The sequence below is a fragment of the Alternaria alternata genome (genome assembly GCF_001642055.1).
Source record: "Alternaria alternata strain SRC1lrK2f unplaced genomic scaffold CC77scaffold_17, whole genome shotgun sequence".
Lineage (NCBI taxonomy): Eukaryota > Fungi > Ascomycota > Dothideomycetes > Pleosporales > Pleosporaceae > Alternaria > Alternaria alternata.
This window is the reverse complement of record NW_017306206.1, coordinates 256,014-283,997: the sequence shown is the minus strand read 5'-3', so window position 1 is coordinate 283,997 and position 27,984 is coordinate 256,014. Positions and strand designations below refer to the sequence as shown.

General features: G+C 51.1%; 11 protein-coding genes across 11 annotated transcripts; 7 read left to right on the top strand and 4 right to left on the bottom strand.

The window, feature by feature from the left end:
• Nucleotides 1-66: 66 nt before the first annotated feature.
• On the top strand, nucleotides 67-747 carry CC77DRAFT_941074 (hypothetical protein; the record flags this gene model as incomplete). The annotated part of the gene is made up of 1 exon (XM_018534767.1): nucleotides 67-747. The coding sequence occupies one exon, from the start codon at nucleotides 67-69 to the stop codon at nucleotides 745-747; it is 681 nt and encodes a 226-aa protein (XP_018383246.1).
• A 1,165-nt stretch (nucleotides 748-1,912) lies between these two features.
• On the top strand, nucleotides 1,913-3,932 carry CC77DRAFT_1033159 (mannan endo-1,6-alpha-mannosidase DCW1 precursor; the record flags this gene model as incomplete). The annotated part of the gene is made up of 4 exons (XM_018526779.1): nucleotides 1,913-2,777; nucleotides 2,875-2,879; nucleotides 3,390-3,477; nucleotides 3,550-3,932. The coding sequence occupies 4 exons, from the start codon at nucleotides 1,913-1,915 to the stop codon at nucleotides 3,930-3,932; spliced, it is 1,341 nt and encodes a 446-aa protein (XP_018383245.1).
• A 2,017-nt stretch (nucleotides 3,933-5,949) lies between these two features.
• CC77DRAFT_941149 (hypothetical protein) lies at nucleotides 5,950-7,227 on the bottom strand (the record flags this gene model as incomplete). Its single annotated transcript, XM_018534775.1, has 1 exon — nucleotides 5,950-7,227. One exon carries the CDS (start codon nucleotides 7,225-7,227, stop codon nucleotides 5,950-5,952), a length of 1,278 nt encoding a protein of 425 aa, XP_018383244.1.
• Nucleotides 7,228-11,060: 3,833 nt separating this feature from the next.
• Nucleotides 11,061-12,146, top strand: CC77DRAFT_1022713 (RNA-binding domain-containing protein). The gene is made up of 2 exons (XM_018525524.1): nucleotides 11,061-11,441; nucleotides 11,512-12,146. The coding sequence occupies exons 1-2, from the start codon at nucleotides 11,141-11,143 to the stop codon at nucleotides 11,838-11,840; spliced, it is 630 nt and encodes a 209-aa protein (XP_018383243.1). The 5' UTR covers nucleotides 11,061-11,140; the 3' UTR covers nucleotides 11,841-12,146.
• On the bottom strand, nucleotides 12,113-13,346 carry CC77DRAFT_237223 (hypothetical protein). The gene has a single exon (XM_018530790.1). It carries the CDS (start codon nucleotides 13,013-13,015, stop codon nucleotides 12,341-12,343), a length of 675 nt encoding a protein of 224 aa, XP_018383242.1. The 5' UTR covers nucleotides 13,016-13,346; the 3' UTR covers nucleotides 12,113-12,340.
• An 834-nt stretch (nucleotides 13,347-14,180) lies between these two features.
• CC77DRAFT_237575 (hypothetical protein) lies at nucleotides 14,181-15,256 on the top strand. The gene is made up of 3 exons (XM_018530792.1): nucleotides 14,181-14,517; nucleotides 14,570-14,737; nucleotides 14,792-15,256. Exons 1-3 carry the CDS (start codon nucleotides 14,349-14,351, stop codon nucleotides 15,106-15,108), a joined length of 654 nt encoding a protein of 217 aa, XP_018383241.1. The 5' UTR covers nucleotides 14,181-14,348; the 3' UTR covers nucleotides 15,109-15,256.
• Nucleotides 15,257-16,242: 986 nt separating this feature from the next.
• CC77DRAFT_941513 (3-hydroxy-3-methylglutaryl-coenzyme A reductase) lies at nucleotides 16,243-19,879 on the top strand (the record flags this gene model as incomplete). The annotated part of the gene is made up of 4 exons (XM_018534797.1): nucleotides 16,243-16,578; nucleotides 16,623-16,994; nucleotides 17,043-19,447; nucleotides 19,501-19,879. The coding sequence occupies 4 exons, from the start codon at nucleotides 16,243-16,245 to the stop codon at nucleotides 19,877-19,879; spliced, it is 3,492 nt and encodes a 1,163-aa protein (XP_018383240.1).
• Nucleotides 19,880-20,726: 847 nt separating this feature from the next.
• CC77DRAFT_237249 (GPI-anchored cell wall beta-1,3-endoglucanase EglC) lies at nucleotides 20,727-22,257 on the top strand. Its single transcript, XM_018530791.1, has one exon. It carries the CDS (start codon nucleotides 20,813-20,815, stop codon nucleotides 22,031-22,033), a length of 1,221 nt encoding a protein of 406 aa, XP_018383239.1. The 5' UTR covers nucleotides 20,727-20,812; the 3' UTR covers nucleotides 22,034-22,257.
• A 224-nt stretch (nucleotides 22,258-22,481) lies between these two features.
• Nucleotides 22,482-24,778, bottom strand: CC77DRAFT_1052206 (hypothetical protein; the record flags this gene model as incomplete). Its single annotated transcript, XM_018527693.1, has 3 exons — nucleotides 22,482-24,197; nucleotides 24,243-24,451; nucleotides 24,499-24,778. The coding sequence occupies 3 exons, from the start codon at nucleotides 24,776-24,778 to the stop codon at nucleotides 22,482-22,484; spliced, it is 2,205 nt and encodes a 734-aa protein (XP_018383238.1).
• A 960-nt stretch (nucleotides 24,779-25,738) lies between these two features.
• Nucleotides 25,739-26,485, top strand: CC77DRAFT_237169 (hypothetical protein). Its single transcript, XM_018530789.1, has one exon. It carries the CDS (start codon nucleotides 25,914-25,916, stop codon nucleotides 26,232-26,234), a length of 321 nt encoding a protein of 106 aa, XP_018383237.1. The 5' UTR covers nucleotides 25,739-25,913; the 3' UTR covers nucleotides 26,235-26,485.
• A 26-nt stretch (nucleotides 26,486-26,511) lies between these two features.
• Nucleotides 26,512-27,821, bottom strand: CC77DRAFT_1097044 (hypothetical protein). The gene is made up of 2 exons (XM_018529871.1): nucleotides 27,027-27,821; nucleotides 26,512-26,960 (listed from the first exon to the last, which is right to left on the bottom strand). Exons 1-2 carry the CDS (start codon nucleotides 27,421-27,423, stop codon nucleotides 26,539-26,541), a joined length of 819 nt encoding a protein of 272 aa, XP_018383236.1. The 5' UTR covers nucleotides 27,424-27,821; the 3' UTR covers nucleotides 26,512-26,538.
• Nucleotides 27,822-27,984: the final 163 nt, after the last annotated feature.

Genomic DNA, 27,984 nt, shown 5'->3' with positions numbered 1-27,984 from the left:
CTTGAGTTATTATCGCACGTCGTCCGTCGCATGACAGTCGTCTGTCCACACCCTCTACTGCCTACGATGCCCGACCCAAGAATTGAGCACCTAGAAGACTTTACCGCACACGAATGGTGCAATGCTCTGATCTTCGATCCCTCGATAACGCGCGTCCACAAACGTCACGTCTTCGGCAAGGGAGACGAATGGAACTCTCTCTTCACCCGCAGTCTCTTCACCAACGATGCCATTCGTGCCTTCCTCAACTTGTACAAACCTGGCAAAGGGCAGAGAAGAGCAGTAGACCGGAACAGCATAGTCACAGGCGAGCCACCGAAATTCAGGAACGTTGCGCCGAGCGACTACGACAAGGAGTTACGCAGACGAACGGCAAAGGAGGATGTACAACACGACCTTACAGACCCAGAAGCGCCTGAGAATACCGTGTTAGTTTCTATGGGTGGTGAGCTTGATGGTGGTATTGGGCGTCTTCACGGCGGCGTCACTGCATCTTTGCTAGATCAGGCTATGGGCGCGCTGTTGATGCACTACTACGAAAGTAGCAATGCGACTACGGAGTTGAGAGTCAAGTACTTGAAGGCTGTCGAAACGCCTTGCATACTGAAGGTCAGGGCGAGGATAAGCAGAGAGGTGGGAAGGTGGATAGAAACAGCAGGATGGGTCGAAGATGGAGAAGGTACCGTGTATGCTGAAGGCTGGGGTAGTTTTGTGTTGGCCAAGCTTGAACCATCGGCGAAGATGTAGGCGTACTGATAAATGGCAATGTAGAGACAAAAGGACAAGGAAGCATGTAATGGGAAAGCCTCCAGCCATCGCCCGCTTCCAGTCATAGGCAGCGCGAGTCGTATCGCGAAGATCTCACGGTCCTAGCATATACATTTTCAGTCTCTCGGCCGCCAACCACCCCGCGCGCGACTCATGCGTTGACCTTACCATAGTCTAGATGGCGAACGCGATGTGCATCACACCCTCACCCAGATCAGTACCATCGCTATCGCTCTCAATGCATATACCCATCGACGGTCCCAACGACCGCTATCGCAGCATGAACCGTTCTTGCCGACCCCTGCCAGCACACGTACCGCGACTTCTCGGCTTCTCCAGTGTTCTCAACATCCGACGAATCACATACTGCAGCGTCATGGCATTGTGTTTCAGATATTCAGGCAAATTGATTCTAGACCGGGCCCCCTAGCCGCCGATCAGGAGAGTTTTGCAGCCGTTGGCAGGTTCACCCAACGAAGTTTTCTTATCGACAACGCACACAAGGCGATGACATGGGACATCTATATTTATGGTGGGGAGGCCAAGGTAATTTGACACCTGTTTAATCTTGGAATGTGCACGGCGTCGGTGCAGAGTATGCTGGGTTGAAACAGCGTTATGCGTTGTAGGCTGTGTAAGTTATGTACGATAGCTGTCTACAGCTTTCGTCTTTTACGCGTAAGCTTCATCTTTCGTCCTCTCTTCCATTTTTTCGTCGTTCTCTACCGTCGCATTTTGCGCAGTCTCTCGTTCATTACTATTTTTCTTGGTTCAGCGAACCATACACGTTCATTACAAGTTCATTACATTCTTTTTGCTTTGATTAGCCTACATTCAAATCAACGACAACGTAAATCCAAAATCTTCGTGCCTACCGTAATCGTTAAACATGATACCGACCTACTTCGCCAACGCGATATCCCTCATCGTTCAAACTGCTGCGAAACAGGCCCCACCTCCATCTCCTCCACCACCAGCCGCCCTCCTGACCACCTCAAGCAGCCTCGCTGCTTCGCTCAAGTCTTCTTTCCCGGATCAAAATCTAGCATTACTACCTCAACCGTACTGGTGGTGGCAGTCCGGAACTGCGGTTGAAGCGCTTCTCAACTATGGTCCAACAACAGGAGATTGGCAGTATGAGGAGATGCTAAAGAACACGATCGTGACTCAAGCGACAGCAACAAACGACTTCATGACCATCGATGCCACCGGCAACGATGATCAGGCATGGTGGGCGCTCGCTGCCCTGACAGCCGCCGAGAACAAAGTACCGCAACTAGGAGGCATAGCTTGGGTCGACCTAGCAAGAAACGTCTTCAACGAGCAAAGACAGCGCTATGAAGACGGTGCAAACACGTGCGGGGGCGGACTACGCTGGAAGATTGACTACGAAGACGGAAACAACGGATGGCACTACAAGAACGCCATTACAAACGGATTATTCTTTCAACTCGCCGCCCGTCTCGCCCATCTCACAAATGACACAGAGAGTTTGGCCTGGGCTGAGAAGACGTATGCTTGGAGCACGAAAGTCGGACTCGTGGACAAAGACTTCAATGTCTACGATGGGACAGACGAAGAGAATGGATGTTCGGATCTGAACCACAACCAGTGGAGTTATAATGTTGGAGTTTACCTCTATGGCTCTGCTGTTATGGCAGTCCATACCAAAGACGACAAATGGGTCAACCGAACCCGCGGTTTTATTGCTTCTGCGAAGCGGACTTTTACTTCACCAGATACTGGCGCTTTGTTTGAATCAAAATGCGAAGGCAAGGATATAGATGATGGAGGTTGCGACACGGATCAGGTCTCTTTCAAGGGTTTGTTGGCACGCTGGTTAGGTGCTGCGGCAGAAATCTTACCAGAGGTCAAGGAAGATGTTGAGAAGATCATCAATGCGGCTGCAACTGCGGTTCAGGATGGAGAGAAGACAGATTTGGGGCCTATCGAAAGCTTCAATGCTTTAGAGGTAGTTGACGCGAGTCTGAGAATGCAGGGATTAGGTGGTGTGGAGGGCGTCATAGGGTTAGGAAAGGCAAGAAGAACAACGAGGAGCGTTGCTGGCAGGATATCATGGTGATCAGATACGTCGATAAATGTCAGTCGAAGTTGGTCAGTGGTATCCCAGCCGTTTGCTTACTTTTTCGACGTGACCTCAAGAGGCTGCTCTCCACGATCGTGCTGAGTCTCGTACATCGTCGCTATCCCAGAAATCCCCCTTACACTTGTAGGAATGGATCCCTGCCATCTAGCGTCATCGTCTGCAGCCGGATCGTGGGCGATCTCATCTCGATGCGCGGTCCGCTACGCGGATCGATGTTCCGGTTACCCTGAGGGGCTACGGGTGGCTGCAGCCCCTCAACACCAATAGAGCTGTTAAAGCTCTCATAATGACGTCGCGGGTGCGGAAGCCTGCCAGGAACGTCAACAAACATCATTTAAGATAAGCTCGTGTGCGGACCAATGTTCACTAATATCTCATCTCACCGTACCATTGTTGCTTTGCTGTTCTCAATTGATCACTAGTTACGTTGCGAAACATCATGCCTTCAGTAAACTCAGCTGTAAGTGTCGCTTTCGCGATTGTACAAGGTATGCAATTGACTGGCTTCTGGCAGGTATTCCATGCGTACGCATACGGTACCGCATTCTGGTACGGTCTGCGTGGCATGTGCCGTGTGTACGACCCTATTATGGTCATCGGCTGTACGTTGCCCAGATGCTCTTCACTTGTCTTCGTACCATTTAGATCAGAGTTTTGAAACTAATATGATCTAGGGTTCCGACCTCCCTCGCAGCTGAACCTTGCGCCGAACGATCTCGAAGCATACAACGTGCGCAACGATGGGTGGTGTCTCGTCACCCTTGCGTTGATCCTAGTGTCCTTTACCAACGCTGTGCCTTTCAGCTCAGCACCTGCAACGAAGCTCACGTCAATTCCGTATGCGAAGGCGGTGGTGGCTGCGACAGTCTTCCATCACATCACAACTGGCATCGGCGCGTACCAACACTACAAACTGCCCAGTCACTACAACACCAGTATGAGCATTGGCGTGTGGGGTAATGTGTGGCTGACGCTGACGGGACTCTTTACCTTGGCAATGCTGCAGTCGAATGCAGGAAATACACCGGTCGAGGAGGTCGCTAAGAAGGCTAAATAGCTGCGTAGTTAGCGGCTACTTGTTTGGATTCTTCAAGAAAGTTCTGATCGCGGCAATCGAAAGCCTGCCGTCAGAGTGTAATGATGAGTATCTGCCAGGGAAGGACAGAGGACTGGAGTCTACGCAGCGTGCGCTAGAAATGCTATGACATCCAACGTATGAGGAGTTATTGGGTGACAATACATGAACCAAACGAGGAAAAGAATTGGTTGACCATTCATTCGTTCGCATCAGCTGCCACTTGACCGTTGTGAAGTTAACCCGGTGTTTCCAAAGAATGTCCCAGGGTCATGTGCCATATCCTAATCTTCCGCCTCACTATCCGTCATGTGTACCTGGGAAACCCGCCAAATCCCAATGGGTATCCGCGGAAGTTCCAGCCCTGCTGAGTCATGATGCACGGCGTGCAATAGGCGTTCCTGCGAAAGTCGTAGTAATTCTGCTCTAGGCATCTTCGGGATTGACGGTAAGGGATGCCGGGCTGATTGAAGTATCGTGGGTCGTTGATTTGGTTCAGACTCATGCGGAAATGATGACACGGTGGGGCCTGTATGTACTCTTGGTGGTTACAGCGTTCCCAGTGACGATGAATGTCTCGACACATAGCTTTGGTGAGGGACCCCAGGCTGTGAGGCAAAAGAAGTTGCTATGAGCTCAGCTCGATTCGTTATGGGTGAGTCGTTTAGATACATATGAAACAATTCTATATGGTGCCAGAGAATCTTGACAGTCTCACATTGTCACTGCTCTTATACATGTCCCTCAGTGTTGTGATTGTCGAACACATGTTGAGATCATCCAACCGTTGTGCACGGGGTAGGTGGGGAGTGGGTTTGAAAGTGAGCCTTGTACTGTATATACAGCATGTAGCTGTGGTATGAGATCTTCTTACATCCACCGGTGAGTGGTTAGTATACGTACCGAGTGATGTGTGGTTTCAGCGCATGCGAGATACTGTTCGCGGTATACAAAGATCCTTTTCGTGAGGATGCGAGCAGTAGCTCAAACGGGCCGCGCAACGTAAGAACACATGGCGGGGAATTCGGACAACTCGCTAAGCAAAGATGAAGTGAGAGAGTGTTGGGAGCAAATCGGATGCAAGCCGTAGCACGCCACGGGGATGAAGCAACATATGACACTTTGCTCAGCCTTAGGTAGCATACCCAGCTCCTGGAGTTTAAGTATGCGAACGTCTGGTGACACGTAAAATCGCCACAAGGCTGTCGTGCAGCGCTCTCGCTTGTCTAGAGCTTTGGGTGTAGTACAAACGACCGTCATGTTTGCTGTGCTGTGACCAACGAATGTCCAAAAAAAAGAGCGACAGTAACATCCGGACCGTAACCCAAAAAGAAAAGTCGGCCGATTCGCCTGTCACAATGAACGCTGTATGCGTCATCCACACTTGCAGCTGCCCACAAGAGTCGATACGGGTACCTCCCCGATTACGCGAAGATCAATCCTGGAGGTGGATTGAGAGGCCCTCCGCCGGGTAAAGGAATAGAATCCCATAGGATGAAGCTGAAGACCATGTAAGTTCGCCATTACCTGAACTAAAGTGGTAGATGTTCTGTTCCAATTGTGCAGAAGTCAAAATGGCAAGAGGTACACATTGAGCAAGTCCGGCTTAGCTTCGTTACCTCGACTGGTAAAAGACCTTTCGATCAAAGCAGCCATAACTAAGATTAAAGTAAGAACGAGCCAGAATTCTGCGATGAATGTTTTGATTGATGAACGCCTACTAATCCACACACCCGGGTATAAGTTTTTCCAAATGCTAACAAACCAGGACGCCTAATATATGCATGCAAGGGGTATCGCCAAATTCCAATCCCGAAACGCTCAAATGCAGATCATCAACTAACTTCCCAGCCTTCATGACCATGCAATCGTCATCATCATCATGTTTGTCTGTTCGTTTGCGCAAGTGGCCTGCCACCAGAAAGCGCAGTACGCATGCAATAGAAAGAAAGCGCTGAATACAGAAAGGAAACAAATATCATGCCTATGATTGCACCCTTCACAGTCCCCTGAACTTGGCACCGTTTTTGTGATAGATGCTGTGCATTGCACGAGGAGTAATTGCAGAAGCAGCAGGTTGAGTTGGAGCTGACTGTGTAACAGTTACCATGACGGTGTTGGTAACAGTGACGACAGAATCGGGGTTCGTCGATGATGTAGAAGCTGCTCCAGGACGCCCACTGAGAGTCGGGATATCAGTAGGAACTGGCAAAGTGTAGTTGAGGAATGGAGCTCCGCTGCTGATAGAAGGAACAATACTGCTGACAGCTGGAGCGCCACCGGTTGGCGAGGGCGCCGCGTCTGTAGCAGAGGGCGTAACAGCGGGTAATCCTCCGGAAAAGATGGGTCCGACTTCGCCTTGCACGACATTTGTCATGAGAGCCGTGCGAGACGCGAAGTCCGCTACAGCAACGGTCATGGCATCTTGCTGAGGACCAAGATCGAATTTTGTCTCTGCAGCCTCAGCCATCGCGACATCTTTGGATGCGACATCGACATCGATACATGTGCTGTAGTATTCATCCTTTCCGTTCGGATAGCTTGGATCGATCTTGCCAGAAGCTGTGTTCCATTGCCAGACCCAGTAGATAGTGTATGGCTTGCCCATCTCGGCGCTATCAGGAATCTGAACGTTCGTTTCGCAGGAGAGAGGATAGTTGCCTGGTGCCCCTTCGACAGCTTGTCCCATTGCGAAATTTGGATCGGATTTCTTGCGCTCGGTGGCGATAGGTGAATCATTCTGCTCGTAGCAACGGCCGTCGTCGAAATTGTTCATGGTGAGTAGCTTGCCGCGCTTGTCCCCGCCCTGGCCATCTTGAGTCCAGCTCAAAACCGTCACTAAATGCTCGTCCTCCTTTGGTGAAGTGGTGCCGTACACAAAAATGGTACCGCCCTTCTTGGGTTTTCCTAACTGGTTGTTGGGTAGAGAAACATGTCCATTCTCCGTATACCGCATGGCTACGAAACCACCAGGTGTGGCTTGAAGACGAGGATATTTGTCCTGAGACTGCTCTTGTTTACGTTGCTTTTCGTGACATAGTAGCGTACTGTTTGTAATGAAGACGTTGCCTGGTGTTTTGTCGCCGGGAATCTCATAGTTCATCGAGGTGCCGCTATAGCCTGGATCGGTTTTCGCGACCATGCCTCGCGGGTAGCCATATTCCCCAACGTATTCGCCTTTGTCGTTGACGTTGCGCAGCTGCTCAATCCAGCTGTGGCCCATGGCGACCGGGGCTGCGGCCATCGCCGCGATTATTAATGTGAGTATGCTCGGCATGTTGGGTGTAGATATTCGTTCGCAAATGCGGGATCGAGAGGTGTTGTAGTTTTGACCTGCAAAACGAGGTTGTCCGTCAAGTAGAGTTGGGAGATAGTCGTAAGGTCGGGAATCCTGTGGCGTGGTAGTGTAGTTGAAGATGTCGTGGCTCGTGGATGAAGTATTGTCAAGGTGAAGAACACTATTGACCCATATAATTGTGGAATGGCTGGCTCAGCTAACACGCTGTGAATGAGAGTACAGTGTGGAGCGACACGCGATCGATTCGTGTTCACCGGAAGAATAGCAACAAAGCTATTGTTCAGCAAAAGTGTATGAACGTTTTGGTAATAGTACCCAACACAACGTACACCCAGAAGAAAATAAAGGAATGAGAACGGAAGAGAAGAAGTCAAGACGCACACAAGCCAGGTGTGATGACAAAATGCAAAGCTCACGCGGCCATGGTCCTTTATTGAGGCAGGTGATGGTAGTGAGACAGACGCTGTTAAACGTTGTAAAATCTCCGGCCTAGAAGAGAAGAAGTGACAGGAGCCAATAGAGAAGGAGGCACACGAGGTATCGAAACACAGCGCCACTCCACGCGGCGCTGCAGTCAAGCTTGTGAGCCTGAGTTCTATGGGTGTAGGATGTGTGTTTCAACGCTGGCCGACACTGTAGCCGCCAGCCATGGCTTTCCCGTCCGGCAGCATGGCCGCGGCGTAGCGCGCACATGCTGCAGCCTCCCGTACTCTCCGGCGCGAAGATCGGCCTCTGGTACTCGGTAGTTGGTAGTTTAAGTTGCATTGCAAGGCTGCGCTAGGCTGTTCTCAGACATGCAGAGGGGCCGTTGAGTGTCAGAGGACCGTGTGCCGTTGATCTACAACACAACGACGGAAGCTAGGCATCATCTAGATCATTATGCGATCTCGCTGTAGGGTTGTGGAGACATGCTGGGAAACAACAACAGCCTGCCACTGTGATGTTTAGAGGCGCTTTCGCATCATGCACCCACCGAAGACGCGTGATGCGCGACGACCCACGTGGAGCGAGCGAAAACAACGAGAAAAGCATCGCAAGTGTGCCAGAGAGTGATGCCTGAGCCACCCGACGACAGGTGAATGTGCGCTGTTGCAGCGCTTCGAGAAGGAAGGTGAACCTGCAAGCGACGGGGTGGGGTGAAAGAAGTTTGGTAGGAGGCTCCGCTTCGTTTCAGGTCAGAGCACAACCGAGCGTCGATTGGTTGTTGCCCGCTACGCTAGGCTTCATACTAAGGATTGGAGATATCATCTGATTGGAGCGCATTGTTCTATCTCACGATGCCTCCCAGCTAGTCTCTTCGTACGACCAGATTGACGCCCATCCAGTCTCTATATTTGATAAGCGAGATTCCAGACACCTGGCCGACATCATGCACTTTTTTTTTCATGGCTCTCTCGGCGTGTGGGAACATGGACGACAACAAGATGAGTTATTTTCCTGAGGCTCGTTCTCACCCACACGAACACGTTTCCTATCGGTTATTCATGTTTCATCCACAAGGGAAAACTGCGGGGCGCGGAACAGCCCTGAGGCACAGCAAATGGCACAAACGGGAGCCTGGCCAGCATCCCCACCTGTCAAAACGGCTCGCAGATTACAGGAACCAAACCCGAGGCTAACCACGTCGGACGACCATAGCGGTACATCTCCTGTTGTGACTGCTCAAACCCAAAGCGCTTGGCTATGTAGGAGACAGTCAGGCACCTTCCCGGAAACCATTTTCCCAAAGTCCTTGCACCTTGAAGGCCCTTAGTCAAACACGCCTTGACAAGGAACGCTCGCTCTGGACACTCTGCTGATACGTTTACCATATTGACACACCCATGGCTGGATCATTGAGAGATGTCAAGGACGCGAGTGTTTAGTATATTTTCCCGAGGCACTACAAGAAGTTGCGCTTCAACATTGACAATTTACTACCCACACTGCAGATACACAGTTATCAAACTCCGACGGCACTTGATGGGTCAATCCTTCAGTCCAGCCGACGAAAGTGATTTCTTACTAGGCGCTAAATTACGAGCACAACTTCCGTCGCCTGACATAGTAGGCCACATTGTCGACATGTGCCGATTTGCCCTCGTCCTCTGCATCTGTGCTCACACTTTTCACAAGGAATTTCTTTTGGTTTCCAGCAAGATTGACACAACCATCGAACAGCTTCTGTCTCTGCGTTGATATGCACTCAATCACCGTCGAAGGGTAAACAATAAAGTGACAACCTTATGGAAGCATTGGAGGTTGGTATACGCTTCTTTGAGATGCTTGGAGATCAAGACACGTGTTGGTGAAGATGTGAACAGAAGAACGACATGTACAGTGCGTGTGATCAACAACATTGTTGACGTGAAAGATCAAGAAGACCGCGAAGTCAGCGGTAATAGCATCAAGCATGTTACTACACTACCATTACGGACTATCACACATTCAAGCACTGAATGCAGCCTTTGAATTTTCTCCTTGCTTTTGAAGGCTCATTTACAGCATAGCAATGCGCTTATCTTCTCTGTTGACTCGCTCCCATTACTCATCTACAGAGCAGTCTCCAGGCAAGCGAATATTGCCTCCTTCCTGAAATGCCACTGCCCAGCCCCAAACCAGCAAACTGTACATGCGCTGCAATCACCAACTCTTGGGCTTGCGGCTTCCACAGCTTGACTTATAAAGCTACTTGTTTAGGACCGATCTACCATCATCCACCAGTCATTGTTGGAGCAAAACTCCATTGGAAGGAAATATGTGGGGAGTGCTTGGAAAGGTCGAGTGTCGCGGAGAGTGCGTGGTGTCAGAGGCGAGGTGTATGTCCTTACCACGTGCCAGAGGATGAGAAGTTATGATCTAGAGAGGCATTATTGAATTTTACGTAAGTGTAGGAGAAGATTTTTGAGAACCTTGGGTCATACCGACTTGGTATGCGGACGTCACTTGTAGGCCCCAAACCGATATTCGTTTTGTTGTTGATTGCGACAAGTGCTGCCCAGCACGTGTGGAGACTAGCACGCCTTGGTCATACATTGTACCTTTTTCAATGGCTATCGTTCTCCTTGGTCAGATCACTATTTAAATCCCAACATATCTTGGTGTTGTTACAACCACAGCCAGGGGCATCGCGCCAATTACCAAGTGCGTCTTTCATACAAATTCGTGCCACGAGACACTTAGTCACCGAGGGAAGCCTTTCCAAAGATGCAGGCTTGATACAAACTCCATGGTACTCTTTAATCGCACGGGTATGGTCTACCTCACTTCACTGGTAAAGCGCTTCGTAGAACTCAGCGGGATGACGACATCTTCGACCCAGCAATCAACTCTTGGTGATATTGTTGTACCACCTGGGCAAGATATTCCTTCTTCAAACTACTGACCGACTTCCTGTTCCGGCACTCAGTGCCATTGTTCAACGGGATAATGTTCTGATCATTCGTGAGGTGCGTTAAAGGGGCCTGAAGGTGACAGGAGTATGATCTTGAATTGCACCATGACTTCGAATGCCAGCGACAGTAGACGGGTTAGGAAACAAATTGTAAGCAGCTAGTAGACTGATGAGTGACCATGATCTATAACGCCATCGCGAGTAGCTGAGTAATTTAAACGCTGCAGGCGTTGCCACAGCGAATGCAACATCATTCTGGGTTGGAAAGAGACGATGATCAAGAAAGTGAGTGAAGGTGGCGCTTCTCGAGGATTCCTTGGCATTCGCCTAGCTTTGTCAGCTAACCACGTGCACTAGCCTCCGCGACAATCTGCCTAGCAGAGAGCTTCGCGCATCGCGACTTTTCCAGCCCGCGCGCGACAACCTCACCACGCCATCGCCGTTTTCCCTCGACACAACCGAAGCGCTCTTCCATCGACACCTCCAACACCTCCAACACTCTCTTGAACAACCGCAATCATGGCCAACTACCTCGCCTCCATCTTCGGTACCGAGCAGGACAAGGTCAATTGCTCCTTCTACTACAAGATTGGCGCCTGCCGTCACGGCGACCGCTGCTCCAGAAAACACGTCAAGCCGTCGTACTCGCAGACTATCCTGCTGCCCAACCTCTACCAGAACCCGGCGTACGACCCCAAGAACAAGATGAACCCGCAGCAGATGCAGATGCACTTTGATGCATTTTACGAGGACATCTGGTGCGAGCTGTGCCAGTATGGACTTGTTGAAGAGTTGGTTGTTTGCGACAACAACAATGACCGTACGAACCCCCCTTCTCTTGTTTCGCTGCTTCAGAGTTGAACAGTTTGCTAACGTAACCTTTCTGGCAGATCTCATCGGCAATGTCTACGTCCGATTCAAGTACGAAGAAGACGCGCAAAAAGCCTGCGACGCCCTCAACTCGCGCTGGTATGCTGGTCGTCCCATCTACTGCGAACTCTCGCCCGTGACCGATTTCCGCGAAGCCTGTTGTCGTCTGAACAGTGGCGAAGGCTGCGTCCGCGGCGGCTTCTGCAACTTTATTCATCGCAAGGAACCAACGGCCGAGCTGGACAGAGAGCTGGACATGTGCACGCGCAAGTGGTTGAAGGAGCGTGGCAGGGACGCGAGGAGTATGTCAAGGAGTCCTACACCGCCTGCGACGAAGAACAGGTTCTAGGGTAGATATAGAGTGGGAAGCGTGAGACACGGGCTGAATACGAAGGGCGTTTTGGTGTTATACATGCTCGCACAGTTTGGGACATGTTGGTTGATACCTCGATATCCGTAGCGGGCATGGCGTTGCAAATTGGCATTTGTAAATTAGCTTTGGTAAAATAGTGAAGTGTGGATAATAGGCTAGACTAGGCTACGCAAAAGCGATCATGTCAGTTCATTCTAGTTTATTCGTGTGCTCAGACTATCCCGTGAGTTGCGCAACAATGATGTGATTTTGTCAAGGAAAGAAGCAGACATTGCATTGTGGTCATGTAAGACCTGGTATCATCTAGAATATAAACAGAAGAAAAGGAGAAATCCATGCATCGCTGATGCAGGTCGGTACCCAAACACCAGCCCGCGTCCTGTAGAAAAGACATCAAACGCCGCCTATACACAACATGCCCAAATAACCATATATACATCCATCTCATACGTCCTGATCTTCCTCATGTGATTTGCTCAGATGATATTGTGCGCTTTCAAGACCAGCACAGTGACTACAACGCCTGCAACCAGCAGCAGAAAGATCATCCAGAAACACCAGCAGATCCATGTTCGTTGCTTGGCTTTGCGTTGCTGCTTAGCGAGCCATGAATCTCTATGTGACGCGTCAGCCGTGATGGTCGTCACGAAGTTGAAGCGTGATTGCGGACGGCCGGATAGGCTGAGGGAAAGTGTAGAGAGGTTGGGGGTGCGGAAGAAGGAGCGTGATGGTGATGCAGGAAGGGGGGACAGTGATCTTTGTGGTGGGGCAAGGTCATCCCCATCTCTGTCCGAGGGATTCTCTTGGACAGAGACGGTCGGTCGCAATAGTGGTTTGGTCGAATTCGTCTTTTGGAGTTTGGTCCGGGAGCGTTGTTTTTTATCCCGCGGTATCTGGCTCGCAGATGCTTCTCCCGAAGACGGGGATAGAGGCGATGAAACAAAGGACGACCGTACGGACGAGAGTTGGACCATGGGCGGGAAAGCAGGGCTTAGGTGTGATTGGGAAGTGGGGGATCCGAGGGGCGAGTGCGAAGGGGAAGACAGGGAACTTTGGACGTACGGTTGCTTGGGGTCCTGAATTGTCTTTTCAAGGTCGTCTTGGTGTACCGCCACGCTGAAGCGTTTCCAGAATTGAGGATCGCGCACCATGTTGGTTGATGTTATGAATGGTGTTGGAGAGAGAGCGTATTGAGGTAGCGACGGTATGTAGGCGATGGCAAGCTGCTAACGTTGTTCTGCGTTGAGCGTGTACGTAGGTGGAGACAGTGGTGGATTGTAGTCGTGGAGCGATGGATTTGGGTTGTAAAAGGCTGTGGTGACGAGAATTATTGAGCGAGAGTGGTGTAGGCGAGCAAGGTAGTAGACGTGATCGTCTGTATTATCATATACAGAATCGTCTAGTAACACGAGGGTATGACGACGGATATAGGTGTGTCGCACAGCAACAGGCGAGATTTGGTGTGGGTATGTAGATTGGAAAGGGTCCAGTGAGCCAGGAAACCGCCGCGTGTAAGGAATGACACGACTGACACGACGTAAACCTTAAGTCGGAATAGTGATCGACGATGGTTTGCGATCCGAGTGAAGCTGAAATGACGTAGTAGAGAAAGGAGCGACGATAGTAGGATGAAGCGATCGTTTGCACAGGTGTAGCGCTTCAAGGCACAGTCGTGAATGGAAGTAGTCATGAATGAAAAGAGGAAACTACCATACTTAACACTGCACGCCTATACAGGCCCCTAAAACAACAGGCGATGGGCCTCGAACCCATGCGATGTAACACTATTTGCCTAGACTCGACGTCCAGGTGTCAAAGCAGGATGTTGGTATTATCGTGAGAAGGGGGGCAACCACAGTGATGGTTCTCGTTGGTTTCGAGGTTCGGGGTGGGCCTCACAAGCTGGTCAAAGCTGGCCAATGGGCAGCTTCGAGGCTGTTTGGATCCCTGCCGGCCATCACGCTGGACACATGGCGCCGATGGCGGTAAGGCGCGGGAAATTGGAGAGAAGGTAGCTGAGACGAGGGACCCATGTGCGATTGGTAAGGCCATGCGGCTGTTTGATTGCCGTGCAGTGCGGCTCTGGTGTTGAACAAGTATACGGCAGTTGTGTTGGCTGCAGCATCCTGCATCTTGGGTTTTCTGCATCGCACCCTTCGCAAGACACTTGAAGACGCACAGAGCTGCTACCGATTCTCATCATCAGCATGCGGGTGCTCTTCCTCATCGAGGCGGGATGCCACGTTGAAACAAGGCGCTATACGCAAAACATGGCTTGACAACGGCCTTGCGCAAGCTTCAGCGCGGTCCCACCCGCCGTTTCTGTCGTTCAACATTCCCTAGGGCTCACCGCTAGGGTTCCCCTAGACTGCTGCACCGGCATCCTTGCAGTGCAATCCCAAACCCTGCCAACACAATCTTGTACCACTACGCAGTTGTTTACTTTCGACTGCTCACTATTTTCCGGAATTAGCAGCAGCAAGGATGCCACACGAGGAGTTGCCTTTCTGGCTAGTCAATGTTCCTAGAGATCAATGGCCGAGCGAGTGCCCGGACTTCTTGAGAGATATTAGTGAGAAGGATAAAGGGATCATCGGGACGCCTGACGAACACTACAAGGTGTTGACATGGGACCAAGTGCGGGACATTGTAGGTGAGATAGAGGCGCGACGCGCGATAAGCGAAACGCTGATGGTCGTGGTCAGAGAGCAACCGGGTCGACAAGTTTCATCGCATGCCAAGTGAGTTGAGGCGGTATCGGCAGTTCACCCATCGGCTGGAGAGGGATTACGGCAGCATCATGAACTTCATTGTTAATGAGCGGTTGAAGTGGGGAAGTATGGAGCCGAAGGGCAAGCCGTTCGAATTTGATGGTATGTGCACCTGTGTTACGTTGACTTGCATCCATGTTTACCGACCTATAGAAGACATCAAGATACTATATAACGACTGGCCATATGGCATCGATGCAGACGTTGTGCACCTCGTCGTGTGGACCAAGTTTGAACTGGACGACGACCCCGACACTGGGCTCTCTACCGCAGAATCCCAGAAACAAATCGGTGATTACGTACAAAAGACGTTCGCTCCAAAGGTAAAAGAGTTGGTCTGGTTCAAGAATTGGAAGAGTCTGAAGAGCGTGCATGCAGTGGAGCACTTCCACGTCATGTTGTACAGGCCGGACGCTGTGTTCCTAAGGGAGATTACGAACGGCGATGTCCCGATGACTGAGAAGTTCGCCTAGCAAGGAAGGCTGACGGGGCATTTTGGCTCTAGTACAGTCGAGAAGGGGGATAAAAACATGCCGAGTGCTCTCGATCGTGTTTCCCACGCTCTTGACTGTACGAGAGATTCGAGAAGGCAACGGGGCATTTTGGCCTGCCGACGGGATATTATGCATGGATGACGGGATATTCTAGATGCAAGTCTGCGATCGTATTGCTTAGATGTGTTATAGACATGGGGTATTTGTTAGAGTAACAGCCGCCGAACATTCATAGAGGTGCATTATCTGCTATCGATATCATCCAGGCTTTGGGATTAATCAATTTTCTCAGCCTTGTTCTGCACCTGGGCGCAAGGCGACACCGATGCTGATCCAGTTCCCCTGAAGATCATCCGGTTGTTGTTGGGATTGATTGGAGCGGCGCGCAAACCGGGTTGAAGGCCAGCCCTCTGCAATTTTGACAGGCGCGTCATTTCCTGTGGCGTACGTGGCGCGTGGCGTGTGGCGCAAACTTGAAGTGCATAACTAATGCATCGCCAGAACAACAAGCCTAGGATATTTTGAACCAAGTACGCTGAGCTGGTCACGCAGACTAGCTGTCAAAGACGACTAGGCGCATACGCTCTGCAGGACCCTTCTGTTATCTCATCGTCTATCGTCGAATAGAGACGTCTTGCCTGGGCCGGGATACAAAGCGGTGAGGGTGCTGTCTGGCCTAGCGTTGACAAAAAAGTCGCGGGACGGCAAGGGGCCTTCCTCCACATTTGAGTCGGCACCGAGTGTGTCTTGTGCACCAGCCTCTACTCCCCCTCCTTATTTTTCTTCGAGAGCGGCGCGTTTACGTGTGCTGCGACGCCAATTGCGGGATTCCGGTATCGCTCAGGCCCCATAGTTGGAGACTTGACCGTGTCTTGGTACCACAACCGACCACGGAGGGTCAGCGAGGTATGGCGGCGCTAGAAGGAATATCCGGCAGCGACAGTACTGACATGGTGAAAGGTCTTTTCTTGTAGTCACTCGCCCTCGCCATTCGCACCCCATCCCACTACCCGCTGCGCACAGCCACGCCTCCGCGTCATCCCATGCGAGCGGCTCTCTAGACGGGCCTGCAACACTTCCCACTGAATCAACTTCAGTGGTGACCTATCCACCATGCTCGGCTACCTCACCAGCCGCTGGCAGTCGACGGGCGAGCAGAAGAAGACCAGTCCCACCTGGTTCGACCGCCACTTCTCGCCCATCCTTCTCTCCGTCGCGAAGAAGGCATGCACCCACCCAATCCACACCATCGTCACCATTGCCTTCCTGGCTAGCTACTCATATTTGGGCGTTCTCGACAGGGGCCTACTGGAAAGTGGCATTGAAGAAGTCTCTAGCCGCGTCGACTTCCACTCCCTTTTGGCCGGCAGCAAGACGCTCAGAGTAGGAGAGGAGACATCATGGCAGTGGGAGGCTGAAGAGCCCAAGACTACCGTTTACAAGGACAAGGTAGGCAGCTCCGCCAACTCTAAGACATCTGGCTAACAAAACAGACTGCCCAGGAACTCGCTCTCGTCACTCTCGTCTTCCCCGAATCGAGCACCATCAACTCTGCTCCCTCGCAACAATCTGTCCCCAGCAATGTCTCTGCCAAGCTCCTCCCAAGCTCCTCCAGCTCCTTCTCCACTTTCTCGCACGACACTTCGCTCGCATTCTCTATCCCGTACACCGAAGCTGCCGATTTCCTCCAGGCTATGCAGGAGATTTCTGCGCCAGAGGACGCTGCTCAGTCGCAGGGCTCTGAGAAAGAGGGCACGCGCGAAGAGAAGAAGTGGATGATGAAGGCCTCCAAGAACGGCAGTGCGCCAGGCGGCGTGCGCAACTGGATCATTGAGTCGTGGACGTCTTTCGTCGATCTCCTCAAGGTATTTTGTCTGTGGATACAAACGTGAACTTGGCTAAGACCAGCACAGAACGCTGACACTGGCGACATCGTCATCATGGCCCTGGGTTACCTCGCCATGCACCTGACTTTCGTCTCTCTCTTCCTCGCCATGAGGCGGCTTGGATCCAACTTCTGGCTGGCTACTGCAGTCCTCCTGCAGTCGGCCTTTGCTTTCCTCTTTGGTCTCGCCGTGACAACCTACCTCGGTGTTCCTATCAACTTGATTCTGCTCTCAGAGGGTCTTCCTTTCTTGGTGGTCATCATTGGGTTTGAGAAGCCCATCGTTCTAACCAAGGCTGTCCTGTCTGCCTCTCTGGATGGCCGACGAGCAGCTGAGGAGAAGCGGGGTGAGCCTTTGACCATCCAGTCATCTGTACAGACAGCCATTAAGCGGACTGGTTTCGAGATTGTCCGCGACTACTTTTTCGAGATCTTGATCCTTGTCGCTGGCGCCATGTCTGGCATCCAGGGTGGTCTGCGACAGTTTTGCTTCCTTGGTGCCTGGATCCTTTTCTTTGACGCCATTATGCTGCTCACTTTCTATACTGCTATCCTTACCATCAAGCTTGAGATCAACCGGATTAAGCGCCATGTGGCTCTCCGCAGGGCTCTTGAGGATGACGGTGTCGATGGCAAGGTTGCTGAGAACGTCGCTCGCAACAACGACTGGCCCAACGCTCGTGATGTGCAAGTTGTCAACCACACAACAACTGTTTTCGGAAAGAAGATCACGGTGCCAAAGTTCAAGATTCTCATGGTTGCTGGATTCATCCTCGTCAATGTCCTCAACGTAGTTACTCTCCGATTTGGCCTCTCTCCTAGCAAGGTCTCTCACGTTTCGGGCGTAGGTGCCACCCCTCCGCTGGACCCCTTCAAGGTCGCTGGAAATGGATTGGACCACATCTACGAGCATGCCAAGAGCACCGCTACGTCAACTATTGTCACCATTCTTATGCCGATCAAGTATGAGCTTGAGTTCCCTTCTATTCACTACGCCGAGCCTTCGATTACAGACAACGAGTTTGCTTTCGGAAGCAACATCAGCACTCACATAGTTGACGGTGTACTGAAGAGTCTGGAGGACCCTTTCCTTAGCAAATGGATCGTCCTTGCCCTTGTAATGAGCGTGGTCTTGAACGGCTATCTCTTTAATGCCGCTCGCTGGACCATCAAAGAACCGCACCAGCCACTCGCGCCACCCTCTCCCTCCGAAGTCCAGGATGGGGCTCCTACTGTGCCAGGCACTCCTCGCGTACCTTCGATGCACATGCCTACGCCACCTCGCACCCCCGGCCCTGAGGATCAGAATGGTCGCCTTCAGCCCCTTACGCAGATCGCAACACGAACACCGGAGATACCGGTCGGACCCTCTGAAGAACAGCAAAGACAGCCAAACCGTCCCTTTGAGGTTCTCGACCTGATGATCAAGGAAAAGCAAGCACCCAAGATGACTGACGAGGAGCTTATCGAGATGTCACTCAAGGGAAAGATTCCTGGTTATGCTCTAGAAAAGACGCTTGGTGACAAGACTCGTGCCGTCAAGATTCGTCGTGGTCTAGTCTCACGTACCCACGCTACACGGGAAACCTCAACACTACTGGAACGTTCGCTGCTACCTTACAAGGACTACAACTACGATCTTGTTCATGGCGCATGCTGTGAAAACGTCGTCGGCTACCTCCCTCTCCCCCTCGGTGTCGCTGGACCTATCCTCGTCGACGGCCAAAACTACTTCCTTCCCATGGCAACCACCGAGGGTGTACTTGTCGCTTCAACTTCTCGAGGTGCTAAGGCTATCAACGCAGGTGGCGGTGCTGTTACTGTTGTGACTGGTGATGGTATGACCCGCGGACCCTGCATTGGGTTCGATAGCCTTGTACGTGCTGGTGCTGCGAAGAACTGGCTTGACTCGGAGGAAGGCCAGAGGACGATGAAAGACGCATTCAACTCCACTTCTCGCTTCGCCAGGCTCCAATCTATGAAATCTGCCATCGCTGGTACCAACATCTACGTTCGTTTCAGGGCCACCACTGGTGATGCCATGGGTATGAACATGATTTCCAAGGGTGTCGAGCATGCTCTCACCGTCATGGCAACCGACTGCGGCTTCGAGGACATGCGTGTAGTGACCGTATCGGGTAACTATTGCACTGACAAGAAGTCCGCCGCTATCAACTGGATCGACGGTCGTGGCAAGGGTGTTGTTGCCGAAGCTATGATTCCCGGCTCTGTCGTCAAGTCAGTCCTCAAGTGCGAGGTCGAAGATTTGGTACAGATGAACATTTCCAAGAACTTTATCGGATCTGCAATGGCTGGTGCTATGGGTGGATTCAACGCCCACGCGGCGAACATCGTTGCTGCTATCTTCTTGGCCACCGGACAGGATCCAGCACAGGTCGTTGAGAGTGCCAACTGTATCACCATTATGCATAAGTAAGTCGCTCCTTTCATCAGATACGACAAGGCCACAACCTAACGAAGAACAGCGTCAACGGCAACCTTCAAATCTCCGTCTCTATGCCTTCAATTGAAGTCGGCACAATCGGTGGCGGTACCATTCTCGAACCTCAATCCGCCATGTTGGACCTCCTCGGCGTACGAGGTGCCCACCCAACATCACCTGGTGACAACGCTAGGCAACTGGCTCGTGTCATCGCTGCTGGTGTATTGGCTGGTGAATTGTCGCTCAACAGCGCACTGTGTGCGGGTCATCTTGTCAAGGCGCATATGGCACACAACAGGAGTAATGTCCCATCTCGCGCCCCTACACCCGCGCCTGCAACACCAGTTACAGGAGCTCAGACACCTGTGACCGGCGGTGGACCTTTGTCAGCACTGAGCTCTGGTCCCGCACCAAGACGGTAAGGATCCAGGGAGTGGTCAGGTTTGGCGTAAAAGGTTGTCCTTGGGGTTGTAAATACGAGGGACGATACCTGGTTTTGTATTTGCACATTTCAGGTTAATCTGGGTTAAGAGGAATAAGGAACGGAACGGGGATTTATATACATACATTCGCAAGAATATGTTTTGTCATTGTGGCAGAATTACCATAACATTAATTCATTCTTGATAAGCTTAAAAGTATTGCTTTTACTTTGATTGTGATCGTTGCTCTTGACTAATTCTAGCGCACTACGAAGGGTTGCATTAGGGGCCGCTCCGGTGCTGTCGTGAAAGCTTGATGCAATCTTGATGAGTAGGCACCCGTTGTGTTATCCCAGACATACGTTTTGTAGAACGTTTTTAACGTGCTTCGATCAATAGGATGATTGTAATTCCTCTCACGCGTTACAGCCGCAAGCAGGCACGTACAAAGATTCACACCAGTATCACAACGTCTATATCGTAGGTGCATACACCAGCGATTATCATGGAAGAGCCAGAATGCACTCGCCAGGAGTTAAGGTGATGCTATCGAGAATAGCCGGTTCTGACGTGATGCCTGAAAGCTTTCGAAACTGTCTTTATACGCGCCGTTTCAGGCGCGTGGCTGTGCGCCAAACACAAAGGCAAAAACTGACTGGCTCTCCTCGGCGCCAAGGCTCAGCTCAGCTGCGGTGCGAAGGGGTGGCCAATCAATCTGCCCCGGACCCCAGCTGCCGCAATTACGGGGTACGCCGTTCGTGAATGATCATCAGCTCGCGTTTGCATAAAAATACACGGAGCTTACCCTGCTTTTGAGCCATCTCACTCCTTCGTAGGGCCTCCACTGCTGACTTCCTCTTTTCCTTTCAACACAATCCTTTCTTCCAATTTCAACTCTTCAACTACAGTCACTCCCTTAGAACTTCAACCAACATGCGTTTTGTATCAGCGCTTGCCGTCGCGGCGGCCACCGTCAGCAGTGCCCTTGCGCAGGACTTTGTTTTGGGCTTCAACTCCGGTGCATCTGATGATACCGGCAAGGCAAAGACCCAGGAGGACTTCGAGAAGGAGTTCACCACCGCGCAGAGCCTGGAGGGCGCACCAGGCAACTTCAGCGCTATCCGTCTTTACTCCAACATTCAGTGGGAGACGACCGACACACCCATCGCCGCCTTCCCTGCCGCTATCGCAACGAACTCCAAGCTCCTTCTCGGTATTTGGGCATCAGGCACGGACAACATTGACAACGAATTGAAGGCATTGAACTCCGCAGTCGAGGAATACGGAACAAAGCTGACGGATCTTGTTATCGGACTGTCTGTCGGTTCCGAAGATCTTTACCGTGTGTCGGAACCTGGTATCCGGAACGAGGCTGGTGTCGGTAACAGCGCGGAGAAGATTGTTGAATTCATCAAGACTGCGCGCGAGCGTCTTGCCGATACCCCACTCAAGGGTGTGAAGATCACCCACGTCGACACCTGGACTGCTTGGGTCAACGAGTCGAACAAGGCTGTCATCGACGAGATTGACTTTTTGGCTGTTAACGCATTCCCCTTCTACGAATCCGAGCTTGATAACAAGATCGATAACGCAGGCAAGCTCCTAAGCAGTGCTATCAGCGCAACTGAGGGCGTCGCTGGAGACAAAGATGTCTGGATTACCGAGACTGGCTGGGCGTACAGTGGTCCTGACTTTGGTGCTGCCACATCGACTGTAGATAACGCAGAGACATACTGGAAAGATGTCGGTTGCGCGCTCTTCGGCAAGAGGAACGTCTTCTGGTACACACTCCGCGATGCCAACCCTGCAAACAAGGTCAAGTTCGCCATTTCGGACAAGCTGTCCACCACCCCGCGCTTCGACATCAGCTGCCCAGAGCAGAAGGAGCTCCCCTCGGCAGAGCCCGCCACAAACAACGGTACTTCGACCGGTGGCTCGTCGAGCAGCAACTCGACTACAGATAGCGGTAACAACGACAGCAGCAGCAGCAACAACACCAACGGCGGAAGCGATGGCGGAAACGGCAATGCTCAGCAATCTGGCGCTGCCGCTCCCAGCGGAACCGGTGCGGGAGCTGCTACCTCGGTGTCGGTCATGAACTCAATGGCCATGGCTTTGTCTGTCGTCTTTGCTGCTGCTGCCTGGGCTCTGTAGGCGTGGATGTAACTTTCGAGACTAGCTCTTTTGCGGCATTTCCTTGTGTCAATGTAAGATAGATGAATGCGTTCATATAGGGTCGCGAATGGATGACACTCGCACCTAGTTTGAGCGACTGGTTCGCAACACTATGGTTTCATAATATACTAAGAGAATGAGATGGCTTTGTGCAGATATTACTTTGGGTGCCACCTTGAAGAATCTTGAGGTGAAGTTTGATTTGATTCAAGTTGACGATAGAACAGAAGAAGTCATGGTCCATGCACTAGCCAGTCGAGACGCGTCATGACCCCACACTCAATCGACACCAGCATTCTCTCGTTCTCCACCTGCTTCTCATCTCCTTAACGTCAAGAAGACACAACATCTCCCGACCACACAAAAAACCACCAATGGGCGGCATTCTATTATTTCTGTCTGGTCTGCCAACGACCTGACCAGGGGCTCATCCTCTCTTCGCCCACGTCCGATCTAAGACCTTCCCGCTGTTTTTCAAACACGGCCGACCGGACACACTCGACCTACTTCCGTCATCAGACTCATCGGAATAGAAAAGTTCAGGACTGTGGGTCTTATACCGTTGCATTGAGCTCATAGTTGGGGCCATGTAACGTGGCAGGTCCGCTTGCGGCTGAGAAGATAGCGGAGTTGCGGGTGGTGTGATAGCAGCATGCGCCTCGTGTTCGTATCGACGAATGACTTTTGCAGAGAAAGGATCCTTAGGAACCGCAGAAATCCGAATTGGTGCAGTCCGAGGGATTGGTCCAAAGCTACGGCTAAGGGGGGTCTGCGGCGGTGTCTGCTCCGTCGGTGCTGGCGTATCGTTGGATGCGTTTGTCGTTGGTATAGAACCTCGAGGCTTAGACTCTGACAGTGATCGCCGAGGGTTAGAAACTCTCAACTTTCGAAAAGAATTCCCGATGGATGAGAGCATAGACGTTGTACGAGGTTTGGTGGTATATGCATCTGTCTTTGCTGGCATTTCGGCAATTTTGGACGGTCCCTGAGGCTTTGGGGCGAGAGGCTTCCGAGGAGGTACCATCGGGGTGAGTCCAGGTTTCTCCCGAGGCTTTGCAGACAAAGCATTATCCTTATCTCGAGAAGTATTTGCTGTGAACCTCTGTCGCTGAATTGTAGGCTTTTGTCTGACTCGTTTGGCTGACTGACCTTTCTCCCTCATTCTCTTGAGCTTCGCCAGCTCCAGGCTCTCCGTCACTCTTGCTCTTTGCGAGCTTTCGTGATTATCTCTGAGCTCCTGAAAGTGGATGGCCTGAAGAATCAACATCCTAGCAGCGACATTAGTGTCTTCCTCGAAAACACCATATGCGTACTCAGTGAAGTCCGCCCAGGTCCGTACTTGCTCTGGTAGTGGGAAGCAAAAGTCCACCGACTGATAGACTCTGCGAAGGTCATCCGGTATTTGCTTCGCACTCATAATGATGGACAGCATAGGTGTTGTTGCAATCAGCCCTTTTGCTTCAAAGACGAGCTTGCGCACACTGCCATATAAGGATGCACAAGCTCGATTGCATTTTGGATCAAGCCGGCAGCTGCTGGGAACTTCGAGCAGATAACGATCAATCTCACCATATTGGATTGAACTTGACGATCGTTTAAGGCGTTTGGAACTGCCGATTTCAAACGACTCCTTCGTACGGTTTGAACTCCCTTCTTTTGGTTGATCCGCGTTCGAGATTGTTAACTCGTCATGAAGCACCGAGTCCAGCCTATACTCCGAGTCGAAGGAATAGTCCAAAATACACAAATACTCACATCCGGGTTCCAAGTGCCCAAACAACCATTCCCACGGCTCGATCATCTGCTTGTTTATACTGTATACGATTCTTGTCAAAGCTTCATCAGGCGCGGCGTGATCTATGAAAAATCTTGTGTTGACAGTCAGTGTCCCAGGTAACAATTTGGCATCGCGGATATAGTTGACTGGTGCGGCTTTGACTATCGGCTCACATGCTGAAATGGGCAGCGGTGTATGACGAACAGGATTTTCTTCCCAATCGGGCTTCGAAGGCAGTACCTCAATGCCTCGACCGAAAACGCGGAGGAGAGTGCAAATGGTGTAAGGATTTGAGGACGCTACTCCGACGAGATCTCTCCGGGTGGATCTGCCGACATCGTAATGCATGGCCAAGGCTTGTAGCATCTATTGCAAGTCAGTCACTTGTTCTCATGTATGACATCTGCTTACCTTGGTAGCTCGTCTCTGGTTGCGATAGCCTTTCAACACCAGTAGTTGCGTTATCCACCACACCCGATCGTCACCGTGCATCCACTGGCTCATGAAGCAGTGTCCGACCTGTAGACCATTCTTAGTAATGGCTATCACTAGGATGTTATTGACTCCATCCGGTAGGCACTGAGCTCTTAGCCTATCGCGACTAAGCCGTACGTGCTTGCCTACACATGGGAGTTAGAAATGGCTTCGTTTTTGTCGCTCTACTAACCATACTCAGCCCAGGGGCCCATAACGAGACGTGCTCTCTGACTCCACACACCATAATTAGTCGAGAAGTGCTCAGCGCAAATCTCCAAATGTCTCTTCGTCACCACGCCCCCAGGGATGATGCGATATACTATGTCTTCGTCAATGTCTGGGTCTTCGTAGAGGTGGTTTGGCTCGCTACGGATGCGATATTCGACACTTTCGATGCTAGCAGGATCACGGTAAGCTCTTTCTTCTCTTGGATTATCGCCTCGTGTGATCAGCTGTTGAACGTGGTCCATGGCGGGATTACGTTTTTCTGATTTAGTGCATGTATGGCTTTTGTATTGTTTCGCATCGAGAAAAACGCGTTCGAAGATGTTGGTGTGAATGTCGACTGGACCCAAGACGACGTTTTCGAATGTTAAGCCTGCTCAAGCGAGACGTAGAACCATGGTAGAGACTCGACCACCTCTAACCACTACGAACTTGCTTATCTGCGGGCTTCTTCGCTTCTGTGCAGTCGAGCGGATGGATGCTTAGCTGTTTCCATTGTATTGTTCAACTCCAAGGTACCTGGGTCGTCAGGACGCTCCATTGTAGTGTTGCGTGAGGACAGTCGTGTCGGGTGCAATAGCGGGTTCGGGCGACTGGTTCTGAGTGCGGTTCAGCATGAAAATGTATGCTTTCTAGTGCTCACGGTAACGGATTTGGAGAGCAGGTAACGTCAGGTAATGCACCTACCTTCGTATGGACGGCAGTCAAGCTTACTACTACCAGGAAGTCGACTTTCGGCTGTCTTGACTGGAACAGCACCCCTGCGTCTGACATGCTGGTCACAAGTGGTACTCAGGTCCCGCAACGCCACAAGACACTCCTCAATGCCACATCAGGAAGCACAAAAATAGCATCTCGAATTCTCATTGGTCTGCTCGCAATATCACGTGCCTGGTGGATACCTCTCGCGAAGCGACAAGGTGAGGTGGGTCACTCAGGGAACCGTTGGCCAACCGCAGCGCCCACTCAGCGAGACGCTATGTCAGAACAGGCAATGTACGAAGATGTGGCCTGTGCACATGTAAGATAACGGCAATGGAGGATTAGGGGATGCTGGCAAGTCAATATACAGGTGGAGTTTGTTGTTTTGGAATGGTGCATGGCGTTCATCATTTGAAGGGCACTGCCGGCTGCTTTTTCCTGTTCGTTCACTTTCGTTCAGTCTTTACTTTCGAGCATCACGCTATACTACCCTTCCTTCGTTTTCTTCTTCAGCAGCCATAGAGATACACGTCAAATTACTCGAGAGTATCTATCAGCCCCGTAACCTGCTACATTCATCGATAAACAAGGTCCATCTCCTACCTGACACGAGAACGGTAGCACCGTTGTCAAGCCTTCACATCATAACATCACTTGCATTAAGAGCGATACGCAAGCATGATTCAAACAGCAATCCTCCTTCTCGCGCTTCTTAACAACGCAACCGCCCATCCTCTCATTAAGCGCGACGAATACGCAATCCCAGAGACCGTCATCATCCTCCTCATCATGCTAGGCGCCGGTATATGTGTTTGCGTCGGCTATGCCATAAACGCGACCTTTGGTTTCAGGGAGGACGGCAACGGCATGAAGCCGATGACGCCAGAACAACAGGAATACATGGCTCAGGTTCGGGTTACGAACATGAATGGATTGATGGCGGAGGGTGCGAGAAGCCATCGGGGTGGACTGAGGAGAGGGGAAGTGGTGTATGATTAGAGGAAAGGAGGAGACAGGAATTTGGAGATTTAGGACATCTACTGCAAGTAAAGGGTATATTCGAGGAAGATGGCATACAGAAGTGCATTGGGGCCGACACATCAAAGCGAATGATGGATAAACCCCTTCATTCTTTGAACATCTCCTGTATGTTACTGTATTCAGTTGGATGGAAATGTGTAATCATCAATCCAGGCGCATGAAGCTGGTGTCGCAAGGTTACAGTGTATACGACCATGTTTTATGGATCTTCAAGTGACTCCCATGGGAGCGTACAGTACTTTTATTCAAAATGTCATCCGCCTTATCTCTCGTCATATATCGGCGGACTTTCACCCCTCTCATACTTTGGGACAGGATCTCTGTCTTCCAAATCGCCCTCTTCTCGCACTACATCGCCGAAGAACGTGTCTGCAACATCAATCCATAGATATACTCTCTTCAGTCCTGTAGTTGTGCATTTCTCCACTCTTCCCATTCTTCCTTCATCTTTACCAATCGCGCTACGTACTGCATCAACTAGACATTCTTTTCTGATGTTTTCGTGATGATGAAATTCTAGAACAATATGATCTGCGTAGAAGATGTCAGGGTTCGACCATGATGGTAAAGGTGCGTTAGGCGTATAACGAATGGCGTATAAGTGACGAGTATATGTGGTCAGAATGGTGGGCGACGACTCTGTTGATTTACTCCTCCGAGTCGACTGCGGCATGCGTTGAGTTTCTTTTACTCTGTTAGCCTTCACTTCAATATCAAACAAGGAACACCGTGTGCTGGACTTGTACTCACCAGACGCAACCAACCCATCGATGACATCTTGGACTAGGTCGCCGGCTTTCTTTACCCTAGCTTCTAACGACCCAAACCCGCCATTAGCCACGGGCATCTGAATTTCACCGCCCCTTGCATCTCCTCGCTGCTGTCGTTTTCTGCGAACTAATTCATTTGCCCATATTCCCATCAACTTCGTCCTTCGACTGCCACCACGATCTGTACGTTTCATATGCTCCACATCCTCACGGGATCGAACTTCGATAATATATGGCGAATCTGCAGCATGGTGATCGACTCGGTATCCCCAAGAGGCGAAATCGCGGGCTATAAAGGGTACAGTCGTCAGGAAAGGTCGAGTGTGCTGCGTAGTGTGGATGAGGTAAACCTTAGCACCGTAGAATGTGCCCGACATATTGGATAGCTGGTGATTGTGTCTTTTTCGAAATAAGAACTTGATGAGGAATCGAGGCAGAAAACTGGGACTTTAGAGAAGACGCAGATTTATCTTGTTTCAGGCTGTCATATAGACAGCGCGTTTGACGTGTATGCGACGCCATCGCAGCAGTGCGCCAGCATACCCAGGCGTCGTGGTCAGAGCGCAGTTGAAGTGAGGCGCTCCAGAACAGTGCTGAATTCACTTCCGGTTCCAGCGAAGTTCAGAATACCAAAAGCGGTCACTGCATCTTCAGCTGCGTTGCAGAGGCCATTCTTGGAGTGAGCGCAACATTAGAGGTCCAAAATGCCATAGGGCTGAGGACTATTGAGGGCGCGATGGCATAGTAACCCAAGATCGGTCTGACATAGCAAGTGTGCTGAGATGGTGCATTGTCAGAAGGCGAATAGGAGATTAAGTTGTCATCTGTTTGGAGTTACCGCACGCGCTAAACCTTCAGCTACCCTGCAGGGTATCCACGTCTCCTTCCGCCGACGAATCCGGAGCCAACTCCTTACTCTTCCTCACCGCATTTACTAA

Coding starts and splice junctions, on each gene's coding strand:
- CC77DRAFT_1022713 (XM_018525524.1), top strand. CDS start 11,141: ATGGCCAACTACCTCGCCTCCATCTTCGGTACCGAGCAGGACAAGGTC. Junction 11,442..11,511: donor TTGCGACAACAACAATGACC/GTACGAACCCCC, acceptor CCTTTCTGGCAG/ATCTCATCGGCAATGTCTAC.
- CC77DRAFT_237223 (XM_018530790.1), bottom strand. CDS start 13,015: ATGGTGCGCGATCCTCAATTCTGGAAACGCTTCAGCGTGGCGGTACAC.
- CC77DRAFT_237575 (XM_018530792.1), top strand. CDS start 14,349: ATGCCACACGAGGAGTTGCCTTTCTGGCTAGTCAATGTTCCTAGAGAT. Junction 14,518..14,569: donor CCAAGTGCGGGACATTGTAG/GTGAGATAGAGG, acceptor GGTCGTGGTCAG/AGAGCAACCGGGTCGACAAG. Junction 14,738..14,791: donor CAAGCCGTTCGAATTTGATG/GTATGTGCACCT, acceptor GACCTATAGAAG/ACATCAAGATACTATATAAC.
- CC77DRAFT_237249 (XM_018530791.1), top strand. CDS start 20,813: ATGCGTTTTGTATCAGCGCTTGCCGTCGCGGCGGCCACCGTCAGCAGT.
- CC77DRAFT_237169 (XM_018530789.1), top strand. CDS start 25,914: ATGATTCAAACAGCAATCCTCCTTCTCGCGCTTCTTAACAACGCAACC.
- CC77DRAFT_1097044 (XM_018529871.1), bottom strand. CDS start 27,423: ATGTCGGGCACATTCTACGGTGCTAAGGTTTACCTCATCCACACTACG. Junction 26,961..27,026: donor CGATGGGTTGGTTGCGTCTG/GTGAGTACAAGT, acceptor ACAGAGTAAAAG/AAACTCAACGCATGCCGCAG.